The 17,469-nt window shown below is 39.7% G+C and overlaps 1 protein-coding gene across 2 annotated transcripts in view; it reads right to left on the bottom strand.

Moving 5' to 3' along the window:
• The window catches only part of LOC134349229 (organic cation/carnitine transporter 2-like), an 81,545-nt gene that overhangs the window by 8,566 nt on the left and 55,510 nt on the right, over positions 1–17,469 (bottom strand). Inside the window, exons 5-9 of one of the 2 annotated variants that reach the window (XM_063053241.1) lie at positions 15,101–15,227; positions 13,866–13,966; positions 12,090–12,304; positions 3,947–4,129; positions 1,606–2,279 (exon numbers count right to left, since the gene is read on the bottom strand). In XM_063053241.1, coding sequence (XP_062909311.1) covers positions 2,248–2,279; positions 3,947–4,129; positions 12,090–12,304; positions 13,866–13,966; positions 15,101–15,227 — 658 coding nt within the window. In that variant the 3' untranslated portion in view covers positions 1,606–2,247. Of the gene's footprint in view, positions 1–1,605; positions 2,280–3,946; positions 4,130–12,089; positions 12,305–13,865; positions 13,967–15,100; positions 15,228–17,469 lie in introns of those variants that run through there. The other variant, XM_063053240.1, reaches the window with a different exon arrangement.

Below are 17,469 nucleotides of genomic sequence, written 5' to 3'. Positions count from 1 at the left end.
ACAAGCATGGGGACTTCATTTAACTGAGGCCAAAATGCACTCAAATTATTTCCTCTACATGTATATCCAAGTCATATCCAAAATGTTTTGTTTCCACAATGTCCTGATTTGGCTGCTCTTGTCAGTGAGGAGATGAGATGTGTCACTATCCACAGAAGGACTGAATTTGAGCAGTCGCTCTCCTTGATGCTGACAGAGGATGTTTTCGAAGTTCTGAGATTTATGTGATTATTGGTGTGGACTGTAGTTTATATTGGTCCCCTTTAGTTTTCTGTACTTTCTTTCTTGTTGCAAATACCGGGTTGGGAGTTTGGGGTGTCTGGGTTTGATGTGCTTGTGGGCAATATATTAGATTTTTGTGAGGGAGGGATTTGGGTGTTTGGGATTTGATGTTCTAGCAGTTGTTTTCCGGAGGGTGATCTGTTAGCTTTGTGCGAGGGAGGAATGGTTTTGGAGTTTGCGAGTTTTTGTTTCTTTTTCTTTTTCATGCGGGTGGTGGTTGATGTCTTTTCATTCAACAACCACCATGGCTTTTCTGTACGTCATGGCTATTTGGAGGAGAGTTGTATTCTGCATATACTTGGTAATAAAATGAACTTTTTCAAGACTGTGCGTGTAGCTTGTCACAGGATCTGGACTAGCTGTAAAAACGGGCTGAAAATAACAGACGGAATTTAATGCTGACAAGTGTGGGGTGGTGCTCTTTGGGAGGACCAACCAGGGTAGGTTTTACGCAGTGAGCTGTAGAGCACTAAGGGGTGCAGTAGAACAGACGGATCTAGAAATGTCAATCCCTAATTCCTTGAAAGTTGTGTCATAAGTAGATAGGATCGTAAAGCAAGCTTTTGGCACATTGGCCTTCAGAAATCAATATATTGAGAACAGGAGTTAGGATGTCATGCTGAAATTGTATAAGACATTGGTGAGGCCCAATTTGGAATATTATGTGCAGTTTTGGTCACATACCTACAGGAAAGATGTAAGCAAGTTTGAAAGAGTGCAGAGTAAATTTACAAGGATGTTGCTGGGATTTGAGGACCTGAGTTATGGGAAAAGCTTGAACAGGTTTGGACTTTATTCCCTAGAACACAGAAGATTGAGAGAATATGTTGAATGTATTCTATATTTCGCACTATTACTTTTTAATGCACATTTTGTATTTTTTCATACTTCAATGCTTAAATTTTGTATTTTAAAGTTTATAATTCTGACTGAACAACCTTGCAACAATAATTTCTTTCGGGATAAATAAAGTTTTATCTTATCCCACCTTAACTTTAGTTCTGATCTTTTTATTTTGAAATTAGCACTTTGAATAAGAAAATTATTTGTTTCAATCTCTAATTGAGGAAGGAATTGGAAAGTAGTCAGCTGTCAGTGATGACTGGGGTTTGGTGGATGGGATGTACAAACCCCATTTCCAGAAAAGTTGGGATTTTTTCCAAAATGCAAAAAAAAACAAAAATCTGTGATATGTTAATTCACGTGAACCTTTATTTAACTGACAAAAGTACAAAGAAAAGATTTTCAATAGTTTTACTGACCAACTTAATTGTATTTTGTAAACATACACAAATTTAGAATTTGATGGCTGCAACACACTTAACAAAAGTTGGGACAGAGTTAAAATAAGATTGAAAAGTGTGTAGAATATTCAAGTAACACTGGTTTGGAAGACTCCACATTAAGCAGGCTAATTGGTAGCAGGTGAGGTATCATGACTGGGTATAAAAGTAGCGTCCATCCAAGGCTCGGTCTTTGCAAGCAAGGATTGGTCGTGGCTCACCCCTTTGTGCCAAAATTTGTGAGAGAGTTGTTAGTCAGTTCAAAAGGAACATTTCTCAATGCAAGATTGCAGAGAAATTAGGTCTTTCAACATCTACAGTACATAATATTGTGAAAAGATTCAGAGAATTCAGAGACATCTCAGTGCATAAAGGGCAAGGTCGGAAACCATTGTTGAATGCGCATGATCTTCGAGCCCTCAGGCGGCACTGCCTAAGAAACCGTCACGCTACTGTGACAATTATAGCCACCTGGGCTCAGGAGTACTCCAGAAAACCATTATCACTCAACACGGTCCGTCGCTGCATCCGGAAATGCAACCTGAAACTGTATTACGCAAGGAGGAAGCCATACATCAACTCTATGCAGAAACGCCGGCGAGTTCTCTGGGCCCAAGCTCATCTCAGATGGACCGAAGGACTGTGGAACCATGTGCTGTGGTCAGATGAGTCCACATTTCAGCTAGTTTTCGGAAAAAACGAGCGTCGAGTTCTCTGTACCAAAGATAAAAACAACCATCCAGATTGTTACCAGCGAAAGGTGCAAAAGCCAGCATCTGTGATGTTATGGGGGTGCATCAGTGCCCATGGCATGGGTGAGTTTCATGTATGTGAAGGTACCATTGACTCTGAGGTGTATATTAGGATTTTAGAGAGACATATGTTGCCGTCAAGGCGATGTCTCTTCCCGGGATGTCCATGCTTATTTCAGCAGGACAATGCCAGACCACATTCTGCATGGGTTTCAACAGCGTGGCTTTGTAGACACAGAGTGCGTGTGCTTGACTGGCCTGCTGCCAGTCCAGATCTATCTCCTATTGAAAATGTATGGCGCATCATGAAGAGGAGAGTCAGACAGCGGAGACCACGGACTGTTGAGCAGCTGAAGTCTCATATTAAGCAAAAATAGACAGAATTTCCAATTGCAAATCTACTACAATTAGTATTCTCAGTTCCAAAATGATTAAAAAGTGTTATTAAAAGAAAAGGTGTTGTAACACAATGGTAAACATGCCTCTGTCCCAACTTTTGTTGAGTGTGTTGCAGCCATCAAATTCTAGATTTGTGTATGTTTACAAAATACAATTAAGTTGGTCAGTAAAACTATTGAAAATCTTTTCTTTGTACTTTTGTCAGTTAAATAAAGGTTCACGTGAATTAACATATCACAGATTTTTGTTTTTATTGCATTTTGGAAAATATCCCAATTTTTCTGGAAATGGGGTTTGTATATGATTGGTGGCAATGGGTTCCAATCAAGCTGGGTGAAGATCATGTGCTAAGGGAAGAGTGGAGTTTGTGTAAAGCAGGTAGGAGGGCTGAAGGAGAGAGAATAATTAAATATAATAGACTGACTTGTGTATCTGCACCGATCTGTGACATACCCAGTCAATGCCTCAGTCCACTCATGTGTACCAAAACCCTGTTTCCTTACACATGGATGGCATTGGCTTCTCACATTTAAATGACTAACACCTGGGAATGACACCTCTATGTGCTTCATTCCTGTGTGCATTACACAACAGATATACGAGAACGCAGAATTAAAAGTATTGACTTTGAGAATCACTCTGAAAGCCCCCATTTTTTATTGATAATCTAATCGCAATTAGATCAAGCAACTCACAAATAAGCAATGCTTTCTTAACATGGAAGGCAGATTAGATCAGTACTCTTCCTGGCTGTGCCTTTAATTCATTTGGTGCTCTCTGACCGTGGAAGAGCTCAAGCTTACCAATTGATTTTGAATGTTCCCCACCTAATTTGCAGCAGACAGCCAACTAGGCAGGGCAGAAAACTTCCATGATTGTAGTCTGCCTAGTCATATAAATAGCCATGTTGGTTAAACAAAGGAACGTATTTGTACTCCAGAATTGCCTACTCTCTTCCTCATCATACCAAAGATCAGAAATGTGGAACAGAAATGCATCAAAAAAAACTCAGCAAGTTAAAGTGGGACTGTCACATCTCATACTCATTGTTGCTCTGAAGTTCATTATTAGACTCATTCAGGCCATGAAATTTTAAATAAAAGGAAGTCTTTAATTCTGCTGCAAAGAAAATGGCTTTACAAAATTATTATATAAATTACTTATATATTGGGATAGCGTCAAAAGTCTATATAGTATTGATTAATTAGTGATGATTGATTGTTACCTTACCAAGCAAAATAATGTAAGGTGAAATAACACTGCCGAGCCTGGATGCCATTGAACTCACTCCAATGCCTGTGTTTCTCACCAGAGTTGGATACAGTTCAGCGGTGTAGACAAAAACCATGGAAAAGGCACATGTATTTCCCAATTTTCCAATTAACACCAGCACTGTAGCAAGTGATAAAAAACCTGGAACAAACAGAAATAGTTGTGGACTGGATATAAGATGCTCTGGTTTGCAAGTGACTGGCTGTATAGATCTGTCCACACGTTGGAAACATGGGTGAATGAGTTAACACGTTCCAATGTTAGCAAACATTAAGAAGCTCTGGTGTCTTTCCTCTGATATTAAAATTATGGGAAAGAATAAAAAGCTCTAGATATGTATTTCTGGTAACTGAGATCCTGTGCTGAAGATACACATTATAAAATGTATTTCCAAAATTACTGCTAAACATTTCGGTCCAACATAAATGAGGTGCAGTAAATAAAAACAGCTCTTTTCTTCAACAACAAAAATAATTGCAAAAACAAACTTTATAACATTTTACAAGAGATAAAGCAGCTCTAATTTGATAAAGAGAGGCAGACAGAAAAACAGACACTGAGCTGGTGAGGGAGAATTGAGCACGTTAGAGATAGTAATTTCTGTTTTATAGGTCTCAAGTTAGATATTGAAAGGGGAATGTATAGACTGGAAATTAAGGTCAAAATTGGAGGAAAGCCATTTTAATATTGTAAGTCAAAAGCTGGAGCAGTAGTTTGCAGATAAGTTTTCATCGTTAAGTGGGAGTCATTCAAAAGTAAATTAATGAGAATTTAGGAGGATCATGTTCCTAAAAGGGTGATAGGTACGGACAGCAGTTCCACGGAACCTGGCTACCCAGGGATATTATGAGCCAGATAAATATATTAAGAAACAATAATGGCTAAGTGCTTCAAGACTACAGCCAGTATTGGTGTAGAGGAACTTAAAACAGAAATTAGGAGAACAAAGAGGAAGCATACAGTATCACTGACTGACGCGCTTTTTGTAAGTATATTAAGGAGATTTGAGTTTCAAATCTGGGAAAGAATGCCTTCATGAGTTGTGGAGGTAAATACTCTTAGGCTTTACGACTCTGTAGCATCCAAGTATTTGGATAAACCCTTGAATTGTCAGTTTTTAGATGCAAGTGCAATATGATGTCTGTATAATCAGATGGTCATGGTGGGAAAAAATAATTTGTTTCTGTGTTGTATGATTCCATATTATTAGGAAAACAAATAGTCAAAGAAGATAGTTTTAAAGAAGGTCATAAAGGTAAAGAAAATAGTAGAAGGACAAACAGTTTACTGAATAAACTCAGTAGTGGGAGCTTTGGGGTAGAAAGCCCAAATGCCAAAGGTGGAATGAAGAGGTAGGAGATACTAAAGATATGTATTATAGACAGGTCCAGCAAATGTTAATATGGCTCCTTAACAACAGAGGCAGGAGATTCTCCAAAGGGTAATAAGGACCGAGCAGGGAAATTCCACAAATATTGTGTCTGCCATTACAAAAGAAGACACAATAAAACTGCAGGAAATACTATGGAACCAAACGAATCAGTAAATGAAGAAAGAAGCTTTAGTAAAAATACAGTTTGACCAGTGCAGAGATTGCAGGGGCCTTGCTAAAGAAATTTAAAACATCTTTAGCCAAGATGCTGGAGGACTGCAGGATTACTTATATCATTCCATTGTTCAAGAAAGGCTCTAAGAATAAGGTGAGCCCAATGACATAAGTGGCTGAATTATCAGAAGATATTCTAAGGGACTGTATAGGTAGGGGGCCTGATCAGGGATTTTCAACCTGCTGTACTTTTAAGGAAGTTACTAGAAGGTTGATGAAGAAAAGTCAGTGAATATTGTCTACCTGGACTTTATCTAGGCTTTTGATAAAGTCCTACATGTAAGTCTGGTCAAAAAGGTTCAGTCATTTGGCATTCAGGATGAGGTAATAAATTAAATTCGAAATTGGGTTCACAGACATGAAAAATTCTGCAGATGCTGGAAATTCAAAGCAAAACACAAAATGCTGGAGGAACTCAACAGGTCAGGCAGCATCTATGAAAATGAATAAACAGTCAATGTTTTGAGACAAGAAGACCCTTCATCAGGAATGGGAAAAAGATGACAATTCAGAGCAAGAAGGTGGGGAAGATGTTCAGTCCTGATGAAGGGTCTGGGCTTGAAACATACCCTGTTTATTTATTTCCATAGATGCTGCCTGACCTGTTGAGTTCCTCCAGCATTTTGTGTGTTTTGCCTTCAAAGTTGGGTTTGCAGGAGTAGCCGGAGAGTGTAGTAGTCCTCTCTGACTGGAAGCCTGTGAATCTGACATGGATTGGTGCTAGGTTTGCTGTTGCTTGTCATTTATGTCAATGGTCTGGATGATAATAGAAACATAAAAAAAACCTACAGCACAACACAGGTCCTTTGGCCTGCAATGCTGTGCCGAACATGCACTTACTTAGAAATTACCTAAGGTTACCCATAACCTTTTATTTTTCTAAGCTCCATGTACCTCTGCAGGAGTCTCTCAAAAGACCTTATTGTATCCGCCTCACCACCTTCACCAGCAGCCCATTCCACGCACCACCATTCTCTATGTAAAAAGCTTACCCCTGACATCTCCTCTGTACCTACTTCCAAGCACCTTAAAACTGTGCCCTCTCATGTTAGCCATTTCAGCCTTGGGAAAAAGCTTCTGACTATCCACATGATCAATGCCTCTCATCATCTTATATACCTCTATCAGATCACCTATCATCTTCCATTGCTCCAAGGAGAAAAGGCTGAGTTCACTCAACCTATTCTCATAAGGGATGCTCCCCAATCCAGGCAACATCCTTGTAAGTCTACTCTGCACCCTTTCTACAGTTTCCACATCCTTCCTGTAGTGAGGTGAACAGAACTGAGCACAGTACTCCAAGTGGGGTCTGACCAGGGTCCTATATAGCTGTAACGTTACCTCTTGGCACTTAAACTCAATCCCAAGGTTGATGAAGGCAATGCACCGTATGCCTTCTTAACCAGAGTTAACCTGCGCAGCAGCTTTGAGTGTCCTATGGACGCAGACCCCAAGATCACTCTGATCCTCCACACTGCCAAGAGTCTTACCATTAATACTATATTCTGCCATCATACTTAACCTACCAAAATGAACCACCTCACACTTACTTGGGTTGAACTCCCTCTGCCACTTCTCAGCCCAGTTTTGCATACTATCAATGTCCCACTGTAACCTCTGACAGACCTCCACACTATCCACAACACCCCCAACCTTTGTGTCATCAGTAAATTTACTAACCCATCCCTCCACTTCCTCATTCAGGTCATTTATAAAAATCACGAAGAGTAGGGGTCCCAGAACAGATCCCTGAGGCACACCACTGGTCACTGACCTCCATGCTGAATATGACCCGTCTACAACCACTCTTTGTCTTCTGTGAGCAAGCCAATTCTGGATCCACAAAGCAATGACCCCTGGGATTCCATGCCTCCTTACCTTCTCAATAAGCCCTGCATGGGGTACCTTATCAAATGCCTTGCTGAAATCCATATACACTACATCTACTGCTTTACCTTCATCAATGTGTTTGGTCACATCCCCAAAAAATTCAATCAGGCTCGTAAGGCACAACCTGCCTTTGACAAAGCCATGCTGAATGTTCCTAATCATATTATGCCTCTCCAAATGTTCATAAATCCTGCCTCTCAAGATCTTTTCCATCAACTTACCAGCCACTGACGTAGGACTCATTGGTCTATAATTTCCTGGGCTATCTCTACTCCCTTTCTTGAATAAAGAACAACATCTGCAACCCTGCAATCCTCCGGAACCTCCTCCATCCCCATTGATGATGCAAAGATCATTGCCAGAGGCTCAGCAATCTCTATTTTATCTTTACAATAATGTAAAGTGAAATGTGTAGTTTATGTCAAATCAAATCAGCGGGAATTGTGCAGGGCAGCCTACACTTCTGGTGCCAATGGAGCATGCCCACAACTCAAACCCTAACTGTACCTCTTTGTAATGTGGGAGGAAACCAAAGCACCTGGTGGAAATCCTTGCAGTCACGGCACAAAGACAGAAACATAGAAAACCTACAGCACAAAACAGGCCCTTCGCCCCACAGAGTTGTGCCGAACATGTCCCTACCTTAGATATTAATAGGCCTACCTATCGCCCTCTATTTTACTAAGCTCCATGTATCTATCTAAAAGTCTCTTAAAACACCCTATTGTATCCACCTCCACCACCATTGCCGGCAGCCCATTCCACGCACTCATCACTCTCTGAGTAAGAAACTTACCCCTGACATCTCCTCTGTATCTTCTCCCCAGCACCTTAAACCTGTGTCCTCTTGTGGCAACCATTTCAGCCCTGGGAAAAAGCCTCTGACTATCCACATGATCAATGCCTCTCATCATCTTATACACCTCTATCAGGTCACCTCTCATCCTCCGTCACTCCAAGGAGAAAAGGCCGAGTTTACTCAACCTATTCTCATAAGGCATGCTCCCCAATCCAGGCAACATCCTTGTAAATCTTCTCTGCACCCTTTCTATGGCTTCCACATCCTTCCTGTAGTGAGGTAACCAGAACTGAGCACAGTACTCCAAGTGGGGACTGACCAGGGTCCTATATAGCTGCAACGTACAAACACCTCACAGATAGCAGTGGGAATTGAACCCTGATCTGATAGCCGGCACTATAAAGTGTGTCATTAACCACTGTGAACTGGATTAGCAAATTTGCAGATGACAGCAAGATTGAGGTTATAGTGGACAGTGAGGAAGGCTTGCAGTGGGATCTGGACCATCTGGGAAAACAGGCTGAAAAATGGCAGGTGGAATTTAATGCAGATACGTGTGTAGAGTTCTACTTTGGGACACAAACCTGGGTAGATCTACACCATGAATACTAGGGAACTAAGGAGTGTGGTAAAACAGAGAGTTCTGGGAATACAGAACCATAATGCCCTGAAGGTGGTGTCATAACTAGATAGGGTCGTAAAGACTGCTTTTGGCACAATGGCCTTCATAAATTAAAGTACTAAGTGCAGGAGTTGGCATGTTATATTGATGTTGTATAAGACATTGGTGAAGGCTAATTTGAAGTATTATGTGCAATTCTGGTGAACACGTGCCTACAGGAAAGATTATCAATAAGATAGAAAGAGTACAGCAAAAAGTTACAAGAATGTTGCTGGACTTGAGGACCAGAGAAATAGAGAAAAATTAAATAGGTTAGAACTTTTTCCCCTGGGAATGAGGGGATATTTTACAGAGGTGTACAAAAATATTATTATTCTTATAATTTTTTAAAATGTATTTCTACAATAGAAGTACAGAACTACAATTTATACAGCGCAAAACAAACAAATCCAATATATAATTCATAACAATAAAAAAGCACCCAGAATAGAATTATGGAAAATTAGTATCCAGCAGGCCAACCATTTCTGTGTGTAAAAGAAAAAAAAGTTAATCAGAGCATTCAACCCCAGAGAACTGTAAATATATATAGAAAAAAAGAAAGTATAATGCTGACCACCAAAAGTATAATGCAATCCACAACAAAAACCTATATAACTTACAAAAAAAAGCTGAAAGTAAGGGATTGTAGCATACAAAAAAAGGATAAACTTAATCTAAAGAAGAGTTATGAAAATGTTCAAGAAAAGGTCCCCACACCTTATGAAACTTTATGTCCGAATTAAGAAGTGAAAAATGAATCTTTTCAAGGTCTAAACAGGACATAATATCACTAAGCCATTGAGCGTGAGTGGGTGGGGCAGCATCTTTCCACCTAAAAAGAACCAACTGTCTAGCCAAGAGAGAGGCAAAAGATAATATTTGACATTTAGTCGGACTCAAGTGCATATCTACTTCACCCAAGGTGCCAAAAAGAGCAACTAGAGGGTTAGATTCTCTTCGATTTGGCTATAGAGCCACTTGCCATTGTGTTTCGTAGCTGTGCTGAATTGACAGGGATTTGGAGGGGAGGTGTTGAGCATAAAGTTTCCCTTTATGGTGGCGATCTTTTAGTTTTTATATCAAACCCAACTAACTCCTTAACCGTAATGTTTTCACTTCTTAATAAATTTAGTCAGCTTTCTGGTTATAAACTTAATTTACATAAGAGTGAAATCTTTCCAATTAATAGAGAAGCACAAGCTTTAGTATTCCATGACCTCCCTTTTAAAGTAGTTAACAATCAATTCACTTATCTTGGTATTACAGTAACAAGGAACTTTAAGAATCTTTTTCGAGAAAATTTTACCAATCTTCTAAACTCTACAAAACAGAGTTTGACACAGTAGTCACCCTTGTCCATGTCTCTTGTAGGTCGGATTAATGTTATTAAAATGTATACCCTTCCTAAATTTTTGTATCTATTTCAGTCTTTACTAGTTTTTATTTCTAAAGCTTTTTTTGATTGGTTAGATTCTATTATTTCATCCTGTCTACGGAAGGGTAAACGCCCTCGTCTTAATAAAGCTCACCTTCAAAAATCTAAAAAGGAAGGTGGTATGGCCTTGCCTAATTTTTGTTTATGTTATTGGGCAGCCAATATTCATTGTCCTATTTTTTGGTCTTTCTTCTAAAATAAGTCTGACTGCCCAAAATGGTTAGCAATAGAGTTGAACTCTACTAAGGATTTTTCTATTTCTGCACTTCTCAGTTCCGCACTTCCTTGTCATTTGCCTAGACTTGTTGTTCATCGTCTTGTCAGACATACTTTAAGAATATGGGCTCAGTTTAGAAAATTTAATGGTCTTCATGGTTTTTCTCTCTCTAGCCCTATTTTACACAATCATCTTTTCCTACCTTCTATGCGGGATTCAACATTTTATGATAGTATAGAAAGGGTATTAGGCACTTTGAAGACCGTTTCATAGATAATCGTTTTGCAACTTTTCAACAACTGTCTGTAAAGTTTACTGTATCTAATACTCATTTCTTTAGATATCTTCAAATTAGACATTTCATTAACCCTTTAATATCGAACTTTCCTGAGATGCCTGAGAAAAATGTTCTGGACTTGTTTCTTTGTATCAATCCATTGGGTAAAGGTTTAAGATCTGCTATTTGGGATAAGTTAGTGATCTTGAGGTGTGCCCCCTTCGATAAAATTAGAACTGCCTTGGAACATGATCTAAATATCTCCTTATCTGATGTAGTTTGGGATTCAATTCTTCAGTCAGTCAACTCAACCTCTCTATGTGCTCACCACTGCCTTTTGCAGTTTAAGGTTGTACACAGGGTTCATATGTCTAAAACTAAATTATCGCGGTTTTACCCTGACATTAGTCCTGTTTGTGATAACTGTAAAGGGGCTGAGGTTTCCCATATTCATATGTACTGGGCCTGTCCTAGTCTAGAGAAATTCTAGAGAGAAGTTTTTTCAACCCTATCTCATATTCTTAATTGCCATTTAGGTATACAAAATTATGAAGTATAGAGGGGTAAAACAGGCATTTTTACTGCAGTTGGGTGAAACTAGAACTAGAGGTCATATTTTAAGGGTAAAAGGTGAAATATTTAAGGGGAACCTGAGGAGGCACTTCTTCACTCAGACACTGATGAGGGAGTGGAACGAGCTGCCAGTGGAAGTAGCTGTCACATTATCAATATGTGGATGATCAAAAATCGATACGAGTCATAGCTGAGCTATTTGGATATAACTTCACAAATCTTCCTGCATGTATTTGCCAGAAGTGCAGGGCATGGATATCCAGCTCAGAATAATAATAGAATATTAATAAGAATCAGAATCATATGACTTAAGTTTCCAGTTTAAGCAGATCTCATGTCAGAGTGTGCTAATTTTCAATTGCTCATCCATGATGTTCATTGAAATATAGACAGGACAACAAACTTCATTTGGACTCTCAGGCACTTCTGCATGAGTCACAATTTGGTCCAACATCTCAAAGTCATACCACTGTTAAAATCAGTGAAGTTAATTTCAGAGTTGTTGGCATACTGTGCCTGCATACCAAAACCACTCAGAATTACAGTTCCTGTATATTTCAATTGATCATGGAATACTGCTTTATAATTCTTGTTAGCAAATATCACAATAGGATCAATATAGAAGCAGTGTAAAACTTACGTGATGGGATGAGATGAATGAAGAGCAGGATACTTCCACTAAGAAAAAGAATGACTGGAAGGCTGAACTTGCGTGGATATTTCCTGAAGAGAAGCCATGTTGCTATGTTAGCTGGAATCTCTGAGGCAGCAAAGAGGAAACAATTCAGATAGTCATCACCATGGAGATTGGGTATGTTCAATGACAGACCATAGTATCCCATTGATATAATCATCCTGCAAAAACAATTTTAAATACTCTTATAAAGCAAATTCTTATGTTCTCCCTAGTTTATTTCTTAGAATTTCTTTCATTTGATTTCATGTTGTCCAGAGACGTTGCTGATGTGTGGCTTTTGCAGCATTATTTTAGTTACAAAGTTCAATGTTTAAAATACAGTAATATGTATTATCAGAGTCTTTACATGCCATCACATGCAGCCCCGAGATTCTTTTCCCTCTGGGTATACTTCGCAAACCAGTTGAACAAAAACTGTAAACAGGATCCAATGAACAACGTACTGCGCAGATGCAAATATAAATTATAGCTAAAAAATGAGAACATGAAATAACAAGATAAAGAGTCCTGAAACTGAGATCATTGGTTGTGGGAATACCAGAAAAAGAATGAGTGTAGTTATCCCCTTTTGTTCAAGAGCCTGATGGTTGAGAGGTAGTACCTATTCTTGAACCTGGTGGTGAGAGTCTCAGGCACCAGTACCTTCTACCTGATGGCAGCAGTGAAAAAAGAGCATATTTGGGTGCTGAGGATCTTTGACGATGAATGCTGCTTTTCTACAGTAATGTTTCAATGGTTGGGAGGGTTTTAACTGTAATGTACTGGGCCGAATCCACTACCTTTTGTTGGATTTTCCACTTAAAGGCATTGGTGTTCCCATACCAAGTCAATACACTTTCCATGCATACCTATAGAAGTTTGTGAAGGATTCTGATGACATGCAAATCTCCACAGACTCCTAAGGAAGTAAAGGTGCTGTCGTGCTTTCTCTGCAATAATATTTATGTGATGGGCCCAGGACAGCTCCACTGAGATAGTGACGGGCAGGAATTTAAATCTACTGACACTCTCCACCTCTGATCCTGCAATGAGTACATGGACCTCTGGTTTTCCTCTCCTGAAGCCTACATCAGTTCCTTGATCTTATTGACATTCAGTGAGAGGTTGTTGTTACAGCAGTCAGCCAAATTTTTTACCTCCCTCCTGTATGCTGATTCATCACCATCTTTGATACAGCCCACAAAAGCAGTGTCATCAGCAAACTTGTATATAGTGTTGCAGCTGTGAGACATACTTGATCCTGGCACCAGGGAGTCAACACGCCATCCTGGAGTCCTGCCCATCTGCATCCCCTCCCCCACTGCCAACCGTATCCAAGCAATGTGTTACTGAAGGAAATGACCACAGGGAATGTTACACTGCTTGTTTACTTCTCTTACTTCTCCTGGTGGTCAGCATTTTAAAATGTTAGCAATTTGGCACATTAATATTCTTCTGAGACAACCAATAGAGGTTATTTAATGTCTCATTTGAGATGATGCACCTCTGTCATTACCACATGCCATTAAGTGTCTTGCACAGGAAATTAACAAATACTTGGTTGGATCAAAGTGTGAATATTTGGAAAATACTTGATTCAGCAAAACTGACCACCAATTCAATCAGATCTGTGAGAAAAAATCTAGAGACTAAGCAGTTCCAGGACATACTCACAAAGTCCTTAAAACCAGATTTTTTTTGTGTGTGTTTCTGTGTATTTTGCTCGACTCCAATACTTACCACAGCAGAATGTTAATGATTGTGATGGTTCGGATATTACAGGTTTTTAACAACTGAGTAAATGGAACAGATTTTACTTTATTATTCTTTATGTGCTTGAGCTGGAAGAAAAGCAGAGAATTCAAAATTGCATTAGCTTAACAAAAAAAATCTGTATTATTTTCCACATCTCTTGGTTCATATGAACAATACAAAAGACCAATTATTCAATTTCCTTTATGACTTTTTATGTGGATATCCAAAAAGGTGTATATAGATTGCAAATATGTTCATCACTTTCCAAAAGTAGGAATCGTTCCTCTTCCCAAACTGGTAGCAATCCCTGCCCAGTAGAAATTAATTTGAACACAATTAATTATATAGATTGATAAAATTAGCTGAATATTCTCCAAATTTAAATTCAAGTTAGATTCTGGATAGAACCAACATGAGGATCGAAGTAAACTGCAGAGTTGTAAGATTAGTCAGCTCCGTCATGGGTGTTATACTCTGTAGTATCCAAGACATGTGCAAGCAACAGTGACTTAAATAGTTGATGTCGATCATTCAGGAACCCACCACCAGGAAATGCCCTCTTCTCATTGCTACCATCAGGAAGGAGGTACAAAAGCCTGAAGGCACACTCTCAGCAATTCAGGAACAGCTTCTTCCCCTCTATCCTCCAATTTCTAAATGGACATTGAATCCATGAACAGTACCTCACTACTTTTTTTTATTGCCTGGTGTTTCTCTCGCCCCTCCCCCCATCTTTCAAATCTGCTCCTCAGCTTTTTTCTCCAGTCCTGCAGTCTGGTTGAAGGGTTTTGGCCCAAAACGCCGATTGTATGTTTTTCCATAGATGCTGCCTGGCCTGCTGAGTTCCTCCAGTGTGTGTTGCTTGGATTTCTACCACCTGCAGACTTTCTCTTGTTTGTTACATCTCTCTCTCTCTCTCTCTCTCTCTCTCTCTCTCTCTCTCTATCTATCTATCTATCTATCTCATATTACAGAGCACATGTGAAAAAAAGTAACTGGGGGATGTAGGACGCACTTGTAGAACCAAATTAGATCACAGAGTAAACACTTTTTGAATGGAAGAGAAATGAAAACTGAGATAAAAAATGTTGCTTTGTATTGCATGCAAGAAAGTGAATCTTAGGGCTATATTTGGTGACATACTTCATATGTACTTCCATAATAAATTTACTTTGAACTTTGAATCACAAAGAAACAAAAAGATGGCATTGTTGTAATACCTCATCTTCACTGAAAAGCTTCGCTGGAGGAGTGACACCATTTTTCTTTGCCATGAGTCGAAGTATTGATTCAGCTTCCTCTACTCTTCCTTTAGATAATAGCCAGCGTGGAGATTCAGGAATTAACCTGGAATTAAATAAGTTATTTTATAACATGACTATTGAAGGCCTAATGGACTTGTAATGTTACTGCTAAGATGGGCAGCATGGTAGAGTACTGGTTAGTACAAAACTTTACGGTACAGGCGACACAGGTTCAATTCCCACAGCTGCATGTCAGGAGTTTGTATGTTATCCTCGTGATCACGTGGGTTTCCTCCCACAGTCCAAAGATATACCAGATGGTAGGTCATTGGTCGTTGTAAATTGTCAAATGCTTAGGCTAGTACTAAATCGGGGAATTGCTGGGTGGCTAGAAAGGCCACTACATCTCAATGAAGAAAATACTTCTTAATAATAATAAATATCATGAAGTTGTATTTAAATGTATTAGTTGATTCAGAAATTAGTAATGACTATGGGATGATGTAAGTTATGTGTAATGTAGATGTTAACCTTTAACATGTTTTCTAAGGTCTCAGATTGTGAGCATTATTGACAAACGTCTATGATTGCAACATGCTCACTGAGACACTGGATGTGTGCTGGAGGTGTGAAGGTGAAAAAATCAAGTCAATGAGAAGGGGAAGAGAACATTTTAAAAACATAAAGAATCAGCAAATTGAGAAGAGAAAATGATAATGCAGATATTCATAAGGAAAATAATTTAGTAACAGTATCATGAATAGAAGGACAAAATATATGGACGAAATGAAACTAGTGAAAGACTAAAGTTGACAAGCATAATAGTAACATGAGCAATTCAAAACTTTAATAACGTTTAATAGCAATGCACTCTATTGGAAAGAAACTTGAAAAAATTTAGCCATTACTCTCAAAAGAAACTCTGGTGAAAAACATTAATGAAAATACTTCTACAAATATACAGGAGTGACAAATATATTTACTGTCATGAAACTGATGGTATCATTAATCTATGGCATTACATAGTGTCATTAATGTATTCTACTTTGTCTCAGAAATATATCCCCTCGACTCAGTTATGAAAGAGAGTAGAATGTGCTTTGTCCAGAATATATAACGTTGCACTTTTGCCCAGGGATGAATTGTATCAGATATATTTCATATGAACAAGAAAGAAATGAAGGAAGTTCACTTGTTCCATAATATGATGATAAATGTATCCGCCAAAAAACAGAGCCAATCTCTGCATTCACGCCATAAGCTGAGGCATCACAGGCAAGCTTCAATGGATGATGTGGATCAATATGTGTGAGCATACTGTCTCACTTCTCCATTTCCTTTACCTGTTGGAAAGCCATTCACACTGATTTGTCCATTGCAATTTTTTTCCCGATCTGTAGTAATGAGTACAAGGTGTGGAGAAGATTAGCCAGGTTTGGCAGGAACCTGTTATAATAATTAACAAATTCTAAAATGGATTACGACTGTGGCATGTCCTTGGGCCTTGGGCAATCCACCACTACTTGAACTTTCTCAGTACACGTGTGCTGATGCTGTGACCACAGTAAACGATGCCTGGTTTAAAGAACCCATGATTGTTGTGTTGTGCTCTGAGCCCATAATCTTCTAATCTTTGTAACATTGTCTTGAGATTTTGGAGATATTCCTTGTCATTCTTACTGGTAACATTGACGTCATTCAGGTAGTACTGAATGTCTGGTAGCCTTGCAGCATCTGGTTCTGTCATAGGGTGGTGGCTGGGAACGGACTCAAGTGCAAGACACAGACACTGAAGTACTAGGGACAGGACTAGGATACAGGGTGAGGGCTAAGACATGGACACGAAAACCGGGAACCCGGAACAGGACTGGACAAGAGAGCTAGCAGCCGAGGCTTGAGACCAGAGACTTGAGGCGAGGCCGGAGACCAGAGGCTTGAGGTGAGGCCGGAGACCAGAGACGTGAGGCGAGGCCAGAGACCAGAGACCAGAGACCTGAGGCGAGGCCGGAGACCAGAGACTTGAGGCGAGGCCGGAGACCAGAGACCTGAGGTGAGGCTGGAGACCAGAGGCTTGAGGTGAGGCTGGAGACCAGAGGCTTGAGGCGAGGCTCGTGACCAGAGGCTTGAGGCGAGGCCAGAGACCAGAGGCTTGAGGCTTGGGGTCTTGAAGCTTGGCTTGGGGCGAAGCTTGAGGCTTGGGGTCTTGAAGCTCCTCCTGGGCAGGGCATGGATCTCCACCCGATGGAGGCAAGGGACAGAAAGGGACAGAACCAACCGCAGGGTAACGGCAGTACAGCCTGGCTTACCCGATGGAGGCAAGGGGCAGGAAGGGACAGAACCAACCG

This window comes from Mobula hypostoma, chromosome 7, assembly GCF_963921235.1.
Source record: "Mobula hypostoma chromosome 7, sMobHyp1.1, whole genome shotgun sequence".
In the NCBI taxonomy this organism is placed as follows: domain Eukaryota; kingdom Metazoa; phylum Chordata; class Chondrichthyes; order Myliobatiformes; family Myliobatidae; genus Mobula; species Mobula hypostoma.
The sequence above is the reverse complement of the archived record's forward strand: the minus strand, read 5'-3'. Positions and strand labels throughout refer to the sequence as shown.